Source organism: Pipistrellus kuhlii, unplaced genomic scaffold (assembly GCF_014108245.1).
Source record: "Pipistrellus kuhlii isolate mPipKuh1 unplaced genomic scaffold, mPipKuh1.p scaffold_m20_p_3, whole genome shotgun sequence".
Taxonomy (NCBI): Eukaryota; Metazoa; Chordata; class Mammalia; order Chiroptera; family Vespertilionidae; genus Pipistrellus; species Pipistrellus kuhlii.
In genome coordinates, this window is record NW_023425529.1 from 13,566,419 (window position 1) to 13,584,021 (window position 17,603).

Genomic DNA, 17,603 nt, shown 5'->3' on the forward strand with positions numbered 1-17,603 from the left:
TAAAATTAAAAGCAAACATTAGTTAAAACTTTTTTTCGGGGTAGTCTGTCACTTTTAATTGCCCTTACAATCAGTACTTACTGTGAAATTATATTGAATTGAATGGCAAGTGATACTAGTGTTTCCCATTTTTCTACTTGATACAAAAGTTCCAGAGATTTTAATACAAAATCATGGATCCATTTCAAATCAACCATATTTACATTATCCAAAGGATGCTCAAAAGTAAGGCTAGAACCGCCATTATCATTTTTAATATTCCCATAGCAACTTGGAACACTGTATTCTCCTTTTTCTTCCATAATCTGCAAGAAGCACGTTAAAAGTGTGATTTCAGATTTAATTACACATTTTTAAAGTTAAATGTGACATATAAAATACAATATGAAGAAGACTGAATGAAAAAAAATTCAGAATATTTTTATTACGCAAATGAAACTTCATAATGCTACCTAATGTAACTTTTGTGATGTTGGAAATGTGTTGCTACATCTGTGCTGTTCTATAGAGCAGCCACCCAGCCCATGTGGGTACTGAGCTGTTGAAGTGTGACTAGTACAATGAGAATTTCAATTTTATCTCATTTTCATTCATTTAACCTTAAACTTAAACAGCCCTGGCCGGTGTGGCTCAGTTGGTTGGAGTGTCATGCCATACACTGAAAGGTCACAGGGTCTGATTCCTGGTCAAAGCACAAACCCAGGTTTAGGATTCAACCCCGAGGTGGGGCGAGTGTAGGAGGCAACTGATGAGTGTTTCATTCTCACATCGATCTTCCTCCCTCTCCCTCTTCCTTCCCCTCTCTCTAAAGAAAATAATAATAATAATGTTGAATAGCCACATATGGCTAGTCATTACTATATTAGCATAGACTAACGTCTACACTTCTTGTGCATAGTCACTATTTAAGTTAGGATATTGAACCTAATTTTTGAGGAGAAACAGGTTTTATTATATACAAATGATTAAGTTTCTCTAATACACTGGTTAATTTCATTAGTTTTTAGAATAATATATCCAATTCCCTGATGCAAAGGTCAAATCTATTGAGAAAAAAAGTGTTCTAGAAGACCCTCTTTTAGCCGAAGTTAAAGATTACTGTGTGAGTATTGTGTTCCAAGCTTTGGGTGTCCAGAGTATATGTTGAATCTCTGTTATAAAGGTACATACACATTTATGACTAGTATTTTTTTTCCTGGTTAATGGAGCCTCTTCCCACAATGATATTTCCCTTTTTATCTCTCAAGTGTTTCTTGAATTGAAGACTATTTTATCTAATATTAATATAGCCTCATCAGCTTTTTTATACCTCTTTCTACTGTTAAAAATATTTTTAACAGATATATCTCTTTCTACTGTTTTATTTTTAATCCATCTTTTTCTTTATATTCAGATTCTTTTCTTGAGGACAAGTCTAGGTGTCCTTTTTAATTCAGTCAGATAATCTCTGCCTTTTAATTGGGATATTCAATCCGTGTATATTTAATACTAGAGGTCTGGTGCACGAAATTTGTGCATGGGTAGGGTACCTAGGCCTGGCTGCCAATCAGGGCTGATCAGGGCCTTCTGGCTGCCAGTGGGGGCCTTCTTTTGTTCCATGCTGCTCCCTGCTGGTCAGCATGTCATAGCAAGTGATAGAAATTCTGATCTCCCAGTCAAACTCCTGCAGGGACACTTTGCATATTAGCCATTTATGTATATGTAGATGGTTACTGACATAATTTGGTTAGATTTCTTATTTTTGTTTGTTTTCTATTTGTCCCATATGTTCCTTTTCCATTTTACAACTTTGGTTTTTAGCTATATTTCTTTTTTAGTGGTTACTCTAGAGGTTATTAAATGCATCCTTAACTTATTACATTCCACTTAGAGTTAATATTGTACCACTTTATAGCTATATAAAGTGTAAAAACTTAGGACAGTTTAATTTTATTTACCCTCCTACTCTTTTATGCTATCGTTGCCATATATTTAACATCTGGAAATTACTCCATGACTCAATGTGATTATGTGTTAACTAATTTTCATTGTGTTTAGGATATGGCATGTTTGAATTTTACCAATTTTACTTTCTTGCTTTAAAGCATAATGTGTAAAGTTTTAAATGTAAGTTCTACCAGATATAAAATATGTGATCAGTGCTGCGGCCCCACCAGCAGGCGAGGGGATCCCAAGGCAGGTGTTGGGAGTGGAGGCCATGGGGGCATAGGCTTCCAAGGAGACAGAACTGAATTCACATCATCCTGTTTAGCTCCGGAGGATGTCTGGTTATCCAGAGACAGGTAAGATTCCTCAGGGAAGGAACAACCTAAGACAGGCACAGTCACACAGGGGCCATCAGGAGAGAACTTGGGGGTCTACAGAGATGGGGCACAGACCCTCACCCCCCTAACTTTTAAGGGATCTGAACCCTCCCCCCTTTTGAGGGAGGTCTCCTACCCCCATGGCTGCTTCACTTCCATGCCCAGCTCAAATCAGGACCCAGGTAACAGACAGAGACTTGGCCAATAGCAGCTGCCCCCCCACTGGAACAAGACTTGTTTGAGTTGTCTTATACCCATGGTGTGGGAAAGTGGGTTTTGCTATCTAAATCCAGCCTAGCACCAGAATGTTCAGGGCCTACTCAAGAAGGCAAATGATCCTGTCCACTAATATTTACAGGGTAAAATAAGATTGTTGTTAGAGAATTAAATTTGACAGTAAAATAGTAGGGTATTATTTTCAGACTAATTTAAGTTGGCTAATTAAAATAATCAGATAGTCTAGAGAAATTAATTGTACTGGACAAAAAGCTGTTCCTAAAGTGTTAACTATTAGGTCTAGTAATAATTAATGTTGTTTTCTAATACTTTTTTAAATCGAATTTATTTAAACAATACAACAAAATTTAATCAACAATATAGTTGCCGTTGTTTTCTACTACTTGTGCCCAATGCTCAGGAAGCATTTTAATCCCTCTGTTGTAAAATTCTTGTGATTTTGATGCAAAAAATTCGGTCAATGCATTTTTGAGGCATTCGTCATTATTAAATTTTTTTCCAAGAAGAAAGTTTTGCAAAGAACGAAACAAACGGTAATCGGAAGGGGCAATATCAAGAGAATATGCAGGTTGAGGGAGAACTTCCCATTCCAACTGGCGCAGTTTTTCAGCAGTGATTCTTGCAGTATGCGGTCGTGCTTAATCGTGGTGAAGAATTACGCCCTTCCGATTAATCAGTGTGGGTTCTTTTTCTCTTAAAGCTTGGGCTAACCTTTCCAATTGGGCACTATACACTGCACTTGTAATGGTTTGGTTAGATGGTAAAAGTTCATAATGAAGAATTCCTTTAAAATTCCACCAAACACACATCACTTTTTTCGCATGCAAGTCAGGTTTTGGCGTGGGCTGCGGAGCCTCATTTTTGTCCAACCATTGAGGCCGCCTTTTCAAATTAACATACAGCACCCATTCTTCATCTCCAGTAACAATTTGCTCTAAAAACGGCAAACGGTTTTGACGAGAGAGGAGCGAACTGCAAATTGTGACTCTTTGATTATGGTTGTTGTCGGTCAACTCATGAGGAACCCATTTTCCAAACTTTTGGACTTTGCCAAGTGCACGCAATTGATTGGAAATTGTTTTTTGTGAACAATTTAAAGTTGTCGCAAGCTCTTGTTGGGTAATTTGAGGATTTTGCACCAAAAGAGCTTGAAGAGCTTCTTGATCAAAATTGGACACACGGCTTCGACCACTCTTGTCATCTAACGAAAAATTTCCCTCGCGAAATTTCTCAAACCAACGCTGGCATTTTCTGGCGCTAACTGCATCTTGACCAAGAGCACTACAGATGTTTTTTGCAGCCTCACTTGCTTTTCTTCCTAATTGGAACTCGTAAAGCATGCAGTGCCGAATATGCTCTTCATCCGCCATCTTCTTAGCCCTAGTTTTGCAACAAAAACCAAACCAAACACAAACTTTTTCAAGCAAAACTTGTTAATTGCACTTCACACGTTCTGTAGATACCACGTGTTTGAAGGTTATGTCAAAACAAGTCAACGCCAAACAAGATTTTAAGCGAATGTTTAAAAACGACATTAATTATTACTAGACCCGATAAAATTTTTTATTGGTGGTTCATGTCATGGTAAAATTGCATAACATGTAATGAACCTAAAGCAGTCATATTTTAGTGCAAAAAATAAAATTTAAAAGCTATCAAGACTAAATTATAAAATTTTTAAAAGCCTCCTAATATTTAAATAAAAATATGGGGTAGTAGAAAAATATCATGTAAGGAAAAATATTCTGCAAGTAAATTACATCTAGAAAATTTTTACTTTAGAAAATTAACTTTCATTTATAATGCTAACAGCAAGACACTCATGTAAAACATACATGGTCTCAAAACAATCCAAAGGAAAATCGTTTGGGCAAAAAATGAAAAAGGGTCACAAGTCAAATTTATAGAAAATATTCTTTTATTAACTTTTGGTTGAGAATATGTTTGTATATTTTCAGAAAACAACTCCAAGACCATGTGGATTCCTGCAACAAAGAGGAATTGACAGGACTGCTCCAGCCATGAAGATAGAAGAGAAACAGTCCAGAGATGGAAGACTATACTAGCAGTCAGCAGCTGTGTGACACTGAAGATTGTACAGAACCAAACCAGAGAGGGTCAGACCTGCATTACCACCATTGTCCACCATCCAGAACTGAAATATCATGGTTGACATGTACACAAAGTAACTATTTGACATTGAAATTGGGACCCAAAAGAACTGTTAGCCCAGAAAGAAACTCACTGCAGGCTGATTCATTTGCCTCTCAGCATAACCATTATTGTTTGTCTCATTTTCAGCTCTTATAAGTGTACTTCTAGTATCACATGATCTCACTCATCAAGGGGAAATAATGAACAACATAAACTGATGAACAAAAACAAACCCAGAGACAGGGAAGCATTGATCAGACTGTCAAACCTCAGAGGAAAGATAAGGTAGGGTGGGGATAAGAGGGAGAAACCAACCAAAGGACTTGTATGCATGCATATAAGCCTAACCAGTTGTCATGGACAACAGGAGGTGGGTTTATACATGGGGAGGGGTTTGGGATGGAAATGGGGGGATGAGGACAAATATATGATACCTTAAGTAATAAAAAAAATTTTTTTTAAATAGGCTAAATTCAATTGAAATAAAAGGTTAAAAAAAACTTTATGATCTCTTTTGGGATCTGTTTCTTTCTCTATCAAAAGATTGCTATGAGGATTAAATGCACTACGGTTAGTTAATGTAGAAGCTGGGTCTTAATAGATGTTACTTTCTGTTCCCTTTAAAAAATTAAATTTTCAGGGTAAGATATTTGTAATTAATAGCAATGCAAGATATTTAGTGAACCAAATAGTAATAGAAGCAAATGAAATATAGACAAACCAACTAAGAACTAAAGAAAAATATTAATTTTTACTTAGCCCAAGCCGTATGGTACAAAAATATTTGTTAATTGAATACAATTAAAATAATTACCCAAACACTCTTACCTCAATAGAATTGGAATTTTGTAGTTCTATTAACATGTCAATAAGTAGGTCTGCTCCAAAATAGAATGGTAATACAGAGATGCAAAGGAAACCATCTTGACTAACAGGAAATATTTTACACAGGTCCACTGCTTGTTTAAGAAGGATCTGTAGCTCCCGAGCAAAGTTCCAAAGGGCCCGACAGCAGTTCTGAAGCAGAGTCCAATAGCCACCACGGTGAGCAAAAACCTAAGACCATAAAAAAGCAAACAAATGGACAAACAAAAATACCTAAGACCAACACAACATTCAGAAGACCCTAAAATTCCAAATGTTACACATCTCTGAACAACTTTATCTTTCTGCAATATTAATGTCAATAATAAAAATAACACCATTTGTTATGTGCCCCTTATATGTGCTAGAAACTGTGGTAAGGCCTTTGTATGCAGCATCTTAGCTCCTTCTTACAATAGTTCCTATGAAGTAAGTATGTACTAGTATGCTATTCAATTTATAGATAAGGAAATGGGATTATGGAGCTAAGATCATGAATCTACTAAGTGGTGAGCTGAAGTCTGCACTTTGGTGGTCTGATTGCAACACTCCCATTCTTCTAGGTGTTGGTAACGTGGCAGTAAGCAAGAAAACCAGATCTGCCTCAATTTATTAGAGGAGACCAAGACTAGAAAAGTAGACAAATAAAAATGTAATTTCATGAATAATAAGTTATAAAGAAATGGACTAGGACCTCACAAGGGGGAGAGAACACATCCTTTTAGATAGGGTGGTCAGGAGAGAAGTCCTCTCTAAGAAAGTGAGTTCCTGGATGTTGAGTTGAACAAGTCATGTGAAGGTGATAATAGGGATGTTGGGTAGGGAATAACATTTGAGGCTAAGGTGACAGCAAGTTAAAAGCATGGAGGATGAACCAGAGGACTGAGAAACAAACAAGTTCTCTGGTTTCAAGACTACAGAGGGGAGACTGGATTCAACAAAAGCAAGAGGAGCTGAGTTCTGAGAGATGAGCAGGACCCACAACTTCTAGGTCCCGAAGCTGGTGGAAAGGAAAGCAGGATGCATTGTCATGGTCAAGATGATGTGGGTTACTTGACATTTTAAAAAAGCCATTCTCTCCTCTCCACAGAGAATATGAGAATGTAAGTGTGTATCTTCCTCCTTACTAAGAGAAAAAGGAAATTTATTTATATCAAATGATTCCAATTTGAGTTTCATAATACACCCTATAATATTTAAGAAGAAAAAGAGAACATTTGAAAAGAAACACAAGTGGCCTGTAGAACCAGAGGTCTGGGGCAAAGGCAGATCTTTCCTGTGGTCTAGAAAGATCTTCCCCTGCTAGAGAAAAGAAAGAGGTCTATGGTGCCCCAGGAAGGATCAAGTTTCCAGAGAGAAACCCGTGTCACCAGAGAAACCCATGTCCTAAGTGTGGCAAGAAAGCAGCAGAGGGGTGTGTGAATATCCATGAAAACTGTGTAAACAGGAACTAAGGCCACCTCTTCTCTAGGCAGATGGATGACTAATGGTGAAAGGAGCTCACCCCTCTCCCTGACAACTTGACAATGTGTAAGACCTCATTACCATGGCAGGCAAACCTCAGAAATGACTGAAAGAGAACCCAACAAATTTAGTCTTAAAACTGAAACCAAAATTACACATAGTAAGCAAATAAATACATCTTACACACCCAAATTTATGGGTTCAGATTTATGTCTACCACATTAGCAAAAACGAAGGACCTTACCATCGCTCTCCTACAATATAAAAATATTTTCATAAAATGGTCCAATAGACTCAAAGTTGATGCTCGATCCCTTTCTTTAGCAGTAAGAGCTCCTTGAAAGTCAGGGTCAGAAGCTGTTTGTGTCTTAGAAACATTTTCATCACTCATTTGGGAATCAATAAATGTTGTAAACTCTATAGCATCTACAGTACAAAAATAAAGAATGGTTATATAGAAACATCTAACTTAAATAGAGAGTTAAGTTCCAGAAAACACAGTAGGTGATAAGCATCAAATGAGTAATTCAGATAAGAACTGCTATATAATTTTGGAGAAAGGACAGGATTATCATGAACACAATGAATCAGGGAAGGTTTCTAGAGAAGGAAGCATTTAGATTAGGTCTTAAAAGGTGGGCATGATTCAGCTATGAGGGAAAATTATGAAGAAGAATATTCCAGGCAGGGGCTATGGCCAACGTTATGTCTTGTGTTTTTTTTGTTTTTGTTTTTTTTAGAGAACATTTACAGGATCACATTGTTTTGTAATTTACCCCAAAACAGGCCATTCTCAGGACACATACACTAAAAGGTAAGTAGTATTCCCCAGGATTAGGCAGTACAGCAACCCAGGCCAATCATTCTCCTGTTGGTATGATATATCGGGTCTAGTAATAATTAATGTCGTTTTTAAACATTCATTTAAAATCTTGTTTGGCGTTGACTTGTATTGACATAACCTTCAAACACGTGGTATCTACAGAATGTGTGAAGTGCAATTAACAAGTTTTGCTTGAAAAAGTTTGTGTTTGGTTTGGTTTTTGTTGCAAAACTGGGGCTAAGAAGATGGCGGATGAAGAGCATATTCGGCACTGCATGCTTTACGAGTTCCAATTAGGAAGAAAAGCAAGTGAGGCTGCAAAAAACATCTGTAGTGCTCTTGGTCAAGATGCAGTTAGCGCCAGAAAATGCCAGCGTTGGTTTGAGAAATTTCGCGAGGGAAATTTTTCGTTAGATGACAAGAGTGGTCGAAGCCGTGTGTCCAATTTTGATCAAGAAGCTCTTCAAGCTCTTTTGGTGCAAAATCCTCAAATTACCCAACAAGAGCTTGCGACAACTTTAAATTGTTCACAAAAAACAATTTCCAATCAATTGCGTGCACTTGGCAAAGTCCAAAAGTTTGGAAAATGGGTTCCTCATGAGTTGACCGACAACAACCATAATCAAAGAGTCACAATTTGCAGTTCGCTCCTCTCTCGTCAAAACCGTTTGCCGTTTTTAGAGCAAATTGTTACTGGAGATGAAGAATGGGTGCTGTATGTTAATTTGAAAAGGCGGCCTCAATGGTTGGACAAAAATGAGGCTCCGCAGCCCACGCCAAAACCTGACTTGCATGCGAAAAAAGTGATGTTGTGTGTTTGGTGGAATTTTAAAGGAATTCTTCATTATGAACTTTTACCATCTAACCAAACCATTACAAGTGCAGTGTATAGTGCCCAATTGGAAAGGTTAGCCCAAGCTTTAAGAGAAAAAGAACCCGCGCTGATTAATCGGAAGGGCATAATTCTTCACCACGATTAAGCACGACCACATACTGCAAGAATCACTGCTGAAAAACTGCGCCAGTTGGAATGGGAAGTTCTCCCTCAACCTGCATATTCTCCTGATATTGCCCCTTCCGATTACCATTTGTTTCATTCTTTGCAAAACTTTCTTCTTGGAAAAAAATTTAATAATGACGAATGCCTCAAAAATGCATTGACCGAATTTTTTGCATCAAAATCACAAGAATTTTACAACAGAGGGATTAAAATGCTTCCTGAGCATTGGGCACAAGTAGTAGAAAACAACGGCAACTATATTGTTGATTAAATTTTGTTGTATTGTTTAAATAAATTCGATTTTAAAAAGGTATTAGAAAACGACATTAATTATTACTAGACCTAATATAAACACAAAGGATTTCTCCTGCTGCAAACCTTTTCTTATCAGTTGAACTCTGCATCCTATATGATGAAGAAGTAATATGCAAATTGGCCCACATGCTCTTGCACAAGATGGAAATCCCCATGTGGTCTAACTGCCAGTTAGAGGGATGAGAGGGATGTCTAACTGCCAGTTTAGGCCCGATCCAAATTGGGCCTAAATGGGCAGTTGGACATCCCCCAAAGGGTCCCAGATTGTAGAGGGTGCAGGCTGGGCTGAGGGTCATCCCCACCCCCACCCCCCAGTGCATGAATTTCATGCACTGGACCTCTAGCTAAATAAGAAGTCTCAATAGCAAAGTATTCTATTGCTAACTATTGCTGACTTCATATAGATCTTAGATAGGGAGCTAGTTTAAAAAAAAAATCAAGAAACTATGTATAACAATCTACACATAAAACTCAAGATTCTTTCTAGGCTAGAAAATTTACTTTCAAATACTTCAATATTCATAGTATGACATACAGGTACTCGTTAAATTTAATCTACACTCTAGAAGAAACTAGAAAGCATGTCAAGTACCTCAAATATGAATCAACTCTCCTGAGGCACTGAGCCAGCATATAAAGTACCTTTTTCAGCAATAAGTTACATACCACTTAAAATACCATTATTAGAAATATAGGTAAGGGTCTTTTAACAGCATAAAAAAAACTTATAATTTTTTATTTGCGAATTGAGTGGTATTCAAGGTAGGTGATTGTTTCAAATAATGTCATCAGTGCCAATGGAGAGCCCTGTTCACCTGCATCTCTCCACCTCTCAGAGCGGCCCCTGTCACCTGGCCTGATGACGATATTAGTTGGTTCTGCCATCAGAATAGTATTGCAATCATCTTGGAGTAAGCTCTCCCTGAAGGTGCTAGTTGGAGATCATAAGTCAAGAATAGACTTCCCTTAAAATCGGTTGTATAGGATAGCTATATGATTGTTTCATGTCTGCTTGCATCAGTATGTTTGGTGGAATTTATTCTCAAATTTACTTCCACTAAAATATAACCTCTTGAGCACTGGGGGCTACCAACACTTCTAAAAGAACATTATATTTGCTACACAGCCAAACTGTTTTAGGTCAGAACACAATATAGGTATTTCCAAATATATATATGATACTACTATAAAAATTGAAATTTTTAAAAATAAGAGTCTCCTACAAAATGTTACAACTCACCTAAATTCCTGGGTCATTGGGAAATGGTGCATATAATTTTGTGTGTCTGCCCAGTGTGTATGTATGTGTGTGTGTGATTGGTGAATAAAAATCTAAAGCTAATTTGATAATATATTTTTTAAATATATTTTATTGATTTTTTTTTACAGAGAGGAAGAAAGAGGGGTAGAGAATTAGAAACATCAACGAGAGAGAAACACTGATCAGCTGCCTCCTGCACACCTCCTATTGGGGATGTGACCACAACCAAGGTACATGTCCTTGACTGGAATCATACCTGGGATCTTTCAGTCCGCAGGCCAAAGCTCTATCCACTGAGTCAAACCTGTTAGGGCGATAATATGTTTACTTATTTTACCTGATGGTAAATTCATCCTTCTTTTTTTAGCTGTATGAAGGAAGTCAAGCATCACTTTATAGTTTTCTAGAGTCAATTTTCCTGTTGGTAATACTGTTCCTGAATTATATAATGAGAATATACTAGGATCACATGACCGGAAACTGCAAGAGGGGGAAAAATCTTGTTAAAAAACATTGTAAGTAAAATTGAATTAAATATGTCAAATAAAACCTACTTTAATATTTTAAATATTTGTGAGTTAGTGCTCTGAATGTTGCTGCCAAAGAAATTTCTTATAGCCCTGCTCAAAAACTCTTAATAATCCCCCACTGTATATAAATTAAACTACAGACTTAATAGATGGTTACGACTCTCCATGACCTGGAACTAACCTACTTTGCAAATTATCTTATACCACTCCTCTATCATATACCCTAGATTTTGGGTTGACCACTTGGGGTTCTTATCTTATGTTTTTCCTACCTGAGCATTAATTCATGTTTCCCACCCACCAGGAAAGCCTATTTCTATATCTGTACATTTCTAAATCTTGCCTAGATATCAAGAGACAGGCCAAGTGGCCCTTCCACATTTGATCTTTCCTGTTAGTCTCAGCCAGAGTAAAGTGACCCTCCTGGGAACACAGAAGACTTTATGAGTATTTTGTCTACTACCATTATCTAGAATTATCCATGAACATTTGTAATCTATCCTCCCAGATTCTAACTTATATATCCTATTCATGCTTACATGCCCACTGCACCTATCTCAGGATCTCGTGTCTAATAAATGCTCAAAAAATCTTTTCAAATGACACTACATTGCCTTTTTAATGGCTGCATAGTATTCTGTTTATGTATTTATCTTCTATTTTTATCTCCTATAACACTTCAGCCAAAGACATTTATTAAGAGCTCAAAGTGTCTTTTGAATTAATAAGAGAAACTCTATATGAGAATATATTATCTGGGTTTATAGAAGCTTACAATATATATTTATGGAGGCTTAAAATATCTCTAAATGAAATAGAGATTTGCCTAATGCCCACTAATATCTACAGTTATTATGCAATTAATATTAAATTCACTTAGAATTATATTTTCTCCTTTTACTGAAAGCTTTATTGAGTAAACATAGTCAAGATATATGCAAATTAGTACTTCCTAAGCACTTATATCTAACACCTGTTTGGGAACGAGTCTAAGATAAGAAATATATCAATGAACAAAAAATTAAATATATCAATTGCCAAGTAAGACAGAATAATAATTTTAAAAAAAGATAGAAACACACTGTAAACCTCCTTAAGTTATTATCAACATTGAAGCCTTGGACACACAAATACAATCCATGTTCCTGAAACTTAAAAAGTATTACTTATTGATAATATACTATACCTGACCATTGTATGTGAAACGCCAAATTTCATCTTCATACGTTCCCCTAGCTTTATTAAAAGCAAGTTGAAATGTGCATTTGCCAGATACAAGTTCATCTGAGCCTTCCAGGGTATCTCTTCAAGACATATTTGACGGAACCTCTTCCTTTTAATATAATTAAATATTAGAGGATTCAAGTTTTCTACCAGGATTCGATGTGCTATTTTTCTAACATCAACTCTCTTATTTCTGCCAAGGGACAAAGAAGTTTTGAAATTATATAAACTTTCAGATATTTGAAGAGAAATGATTCCAATTTGTACATAATCAAGAAGTCACTTGGCTACCCTTATGCAAATATAACAAGCTTATTTATCATTTACTTAGAACTAAAAATGTAAAATAGGACAATAAAGAAGCACAAGAATGCGCACAAGGGACAAAGTCACTGCATATTGTCTTCAACTCTCTCTGATGTCTATGTCCTAAGCTCAAACCAAACAGAGCTTTTCTTTTCTATAACTAAAAGGCCACTGAGATTAGACAAATAAATTATAACATAATTATTTGCATTCATCAACTAACTTCAGTATTAAACAAAAAATTCATTTCTCTGTGTGGTTCCTTGAAAAAAAATAAAGCAAACATTTTTCTAACTTTAGCTAGATTAGAAGGAAATAAAACATCAGTCATAATCCTATCAAATAAAAGGGTAATATGCAAATTAACCATCACTCCATCACAAATATGGCAATGCCTATAGCCACAAGGTGGCAGCACTCAGTCCTCTCAGCCTCACCAGAGGCCCCCAACCCGAGGGGGGGGGGGGGGGGGGTTGCTGCTGCTGAGAGTGGACAGCGTGAGCAGCCTTTATCACCACGGTGAAAGAGCAACTCTGGTTAGCGGCAAGGAGCAGCTGGGGTGGGATGCTTGCTTCATCACCATGGCAATGTCCAGGCCACAGAGGGCCTTTAGGGGACAAGGGGGCTGGCACACAGCCTCTGTGGCCGAAGCACCCCAGAGAGAATGCAGTGGGCCCACCTCACACAGAAATGGCAGGCAGCCTACTGTGCACAATATCGCGCAATGGGCTACTAGTGATAAAGTAAGTTCATAAAACCATATTCAATATGCTCTGGGAAAAAACTAATATTTCAAAATTTTTCTAGTGAGTACATATTTTAAGTATAAAATACATTTGTTTAATATTATTCCTATCAAAATATCAAAGAACTTTAGCTCTCTAGTTAAGCGGTATACCTCTAAAGCCCTAAATAATGGGTTTCAAGTAAATGTTTACTGAATAAACTAAATAATAAATGAATACCTTTCTTGTGCTGACAATTCAGCAACCCATGGATTTCTGGATAAAAAGTCTCTTAGAGTTCCCCTAATTTTCTTTTTTCTTTTTGGTATTTCTGTAGTCTTAATACAGGAAAAAACAAAAATGTTACAAACAAAAATTAAGTTCTGAATACAATATTATAATTAACTCATACTCTAAGGTCTATCTATTGAGATTAAAATACAGTGATTTCTTTATACATCTCACTTAAAATTATTATCAAAAGTAACAAAAATATCCCTGTAGACAAGAAAAAATATGAGTATAAAAATATCCAAATGAGCCCTGGTCGATATGGCTCAGCTGGTTGGAGTGTCGTCTATATACCAGAAGGTGGCGGATTCAATTTCTGGTCTGGGCACATACCCAGGGTGCAGGTTCAATCTTCAGGGGGGCACATGGAAGGGGCAACCAATTGATGTTCCTCTCTCACATCAATGTTCTCTGTCTCTCTCTCTCAAATAAATTTTAAAAATTAAAAAATATATTCATTTGAAAACTTAAGAATTGTATAGTTATAAAATTATGCTTGTATTTCCTTCTGTTTCATGTTATAATAAATTATAATGCTGCCAATCATCTGTAGATACATGTATCTCTTCATTTCATTTGCTCAAAATTCAAAACTTATGAAACTTACTTTCGCAATCTCCATTATTGCAGCTTTATACTTCTTTGCAAATTTATCTAATTTCTGACCCAAAATATTATCCTTATATTTCGTTTTTTTCATTCCAACTAGGGACTCATGTCTCCTAATACAAAAAAAGAAAAATTTGTTAAATGAATCTGCAAGAATTTGTAAAACTACCCCAAAGTAATAAATCTTTAATGAGTGTTGTCACTAAAATTATGCAAGAAGAATTTTTAAAATTGTTTGTGTCCTATGCGTAGACTAATATTCCTGGTTATCAAGGAATAGTTGGCCTCTCAAAAGAGCACAATGTAAATAATACCATAAAATTTGATTTAGAGCTGGCATGTGATGCAGAAAAAATAGAATTGCACCAAAAATAAAACATGAACACATAATTATAAAACTGAGCAGATAACTACATAAAAGTGACCCTAGACAAGCTACCCTGCTTCCAACAGATTAGTCTTTTTGGTTCCATCACCTTCTGGATATCAATAAGAGCTAAGCATTTTAGATTACTATGTTACTAAACTCTCTCCCTTCCCCCAATCACCTATAGGGAATATTAATCTTGTTTTTTTGTTTTGTTTTGTTTTTTGGGTTGTTTTTGTTTGTTTGTTTGTTTGTTTTGTTTTGTTGTTTGTGTGTGTGTGTGTGTGTGTGTATGTGTGTGTGTGTGTTTAAATTTGTCATGGACCCTTATGGCCCATTCTCCAAACACTTTAAAGTCTCTCAATATCCCACCCTCTAATGATAATTAGCACCTATTTTTCCTGAAATTTGTATGTTTCCTAAAATTTATATTTCTTTTGGTAAGTACAACTAAACCCTGCTGTAACATGATAAACAGGATCCAAAGCTTGAATTGAATAAAATGTAGGGTCATATCAATGCAAGGCTAATGAAATGACCAGGTGAGCCTAGATAGCTAGTTCTAGGTGTTACAGTTCTAAATTCATCATGCTCCCACTGGCAGTTTGGCCTCTTGTTTCAATTTTGATGAGGAGGAGCCTGGATCTGTGGTTAGTTGGAGCTCCAGCCCAGCTGCAGCAATTACAAGAGTCTCCCAGTTAGTGTGGTATTCATTTTGGCAAATGTTTTGTTTGTCTCAACTAGGAAGGCTGGACCAGTGATGGATGGAATTGGAGATCCATCCTGTGTAACAGGCAACTTGAGACTGGTTGCCATTTTCAAGAGACTAATCAGCTTGGTCTCTTCCTTACCTCCTCCCTATCCCACTCCACTAGAATGCTTGAACTGGTCATTGTATTCCACGAAAAAATGGAAAGCAGGAAAACAAGGTCTCGAATGTATGCCTGAGCTACTGTCTTCCCAATCCTTTCAGCATTCTCCTCCATGCTCAGAACTGTCATCCACTGAATGAATTAAATGCTTCATAGAATGCTTCCTCTTAATTTTGACAGCTTTTTATGTTGTATTATTTTAAAAAGCATTTATTCATTTTTATGTAGTCAGAATTACTGATCTTTGATTTCATAGTTTATTCCTTATTTGATTACTTATATTAGTTCATGTTTCTGACTCAATGGCTGTCTACTATTATTTCAAAAAAAAAACCACTTTATCCTTTAGCTAATAGTATTGTATAAATTTCTCCTCTTACTCTTTTTAATTTTTCAAATATTTTTATTATTCTAGCTTATTCCATATAAACTAATCAGATTGGAATTACATTAAATCTATAAATTAAATTGAAGAAAACAGAAATCTTTACAATATTCCATCTGCCCAATGAGCAATATACTATGTCTTTCCATTTATTCAAGTCATTCCTTTTAATATCTCTTAGTAAGGATATTTGGTCTTCTTTATATGAACCCAAGTCCTCTCTTCACAACTCCTACTAAATTTAATCTTGTACTTCACAGAAATGGATAATTTTTCTATTGTACATTTTAATTGATTTTGCAGGTTTACATCTAGCCATCCTGTAGAATGCTATTATTAGTTCAGATAGTTTTCAGTTAATTAGTTTGTTAAGTTAAAAAATAATTATTTGTGTTCTTGCCTGGAGGCTCAGTTGGTTGGAGCATCATCTTATACACAAAAATATTGCGGATTCGATCCTTGGTCAGGGCACCTATGGGAGGTAACTGATCGATATTTAGATCGATATTTATGTCTCACATCAATGTTTTTCTCTCTCCTTTACCCTCTAAAATAAAATTTAAAAAATACATCCTTGGGTGAGGATTTTAAGTATTATAATTATTAGCAAATATCAATCATTTTCTTTTCATTTTCAACGTACTTTATTGTAGGATTCTTTATTGACATGCATTTTGAGACCCGTTTATGTGATAATTACATAAATTATAATTGTAATTTCTATTTTAATGCATTGGAAAGAACTTGCAAAACAATGTTAAGTAATTTAAGGAATAATAGGTTTCTTTGTTGTAGAGCTTATTTTAACAGAAAATATTCTTCTAATCCTAATTTGCCAGGAGTGATTGCTAAATTTCACATGACTTTGAGCATCTACTAAAGACTCTTTGACTACCAGTGATAACTATATATTATTTTCTTTATTGATCAAGCTATTACACATGAGTCCTTATCTTCCCATTGTCCCCCACGACCCCCACTCATGCCCTCAGCCCACTGGTGTCCACTGGGGCTTATATGCATGCATACAAGTCCTTTGGTTCTATATTTACAGATTTGCTACTCCTATATTTGTATTGAGAATACAATTTATATTTCATTGCTAAATTAATAGGCTAATATATTATTTTGGATTTTTGCTCCTATATACTGCTAAGTAAAAACAACCCATAATTTTCTACTTTCATTGTCTTTTCATAAAACTGTATCAGAGTCTGTTGTGATAAATTCATTAAGAGACTTTCTACCCATATTTTGAAGTAGCTTTATGTAAAATAAAAGTTATTTCTTTCTTTAAAATCTGAAAGATTGCCCAGCCATGGTGGTTAGTGGTTGAGCATTGATTGACCTATGAATCAGGAGGTCATGGCTCAATTCCAAGTCAGGGTATACGCCTGAGTTGCAGGCGTAATCCCCGATTGTGGAGGAGGTGGCAGATCGAGGATTCTCATCTCTCCCTTACTCTCTGAAATCAATAGAAATATATTTTAAAAAATAAATAAATGAAATCTGAAAGAACTATCCTAAAATTTTTTGAGCTATCCAATTTTTTACAGCTTCAATCAATTTTAAATTAAGTTTTCCCAGATAATTACCACTTTCAACTAGGTTTTCAAATTTATTCATATAAAAATATAATTACTGTTAGCTAATATTTCTTTAACCACTTCAAATTTATTATTATTTTCTCTTGGATTACTTGTATTTTGCTTTTTCTTATTATACCAGCCAAAAATTCACATAATTTAGTTATAACTTCAGAGAACTAGCTCTAGCAGTTCTCAATTAAATTAGTTTAAAACCAACTTATAATTGATTAGTTTCAACTTTAATTTTCTTCTTTCTGCTTTCTTAGATTTATTTTATTATTCTA

At 35.7% G+C, this 17,603-nt stretch overlaps 1 protein-coding gene across 1 annotated transcript in view; it reads right to left on the reverse strand.

Moving 5' to 3' along the window:
• The window catches only part of CFAP54 (cilia and flagella associated protein 54), a 243,255-nt gene that overhangs the window by 121,763 nt on the left and 103,889 nt on the right, over window positions 1-17,603 (reverse strand). The window contains exons 31-37 of the mRNA XM_045587640.1: window positions 14,105-14,219; window positions 13,447-13,544; window positions 12,138-12,368; window positions 10,759-10,901; window positions 7,267-7,448; window positions 5,523-5,750; window positions 82-305 (exon numbers count right to left, since the gene is read on the reverse strand). Of these exons, the coding sequence (XP_045443596.1) occupies window positions 82-305; window positions 5,523-5,750; window positions 7,267-7,448; window positions 10,759-10,901; window positions 12,138-12,368; window positions 13,447-13,544; window positions 14,105-14,219 (1,221 nt within the window). The remainder of the gene's footprint in view (window positions 1-81; window positions 306-5,522; window positions 5,751-7,266; window positions 7,449-10,758; window positions 10,902-12,137; window positions 12,369-13,446; window positions 13,545-14,104; window positions 14,220-17,603) is intronic.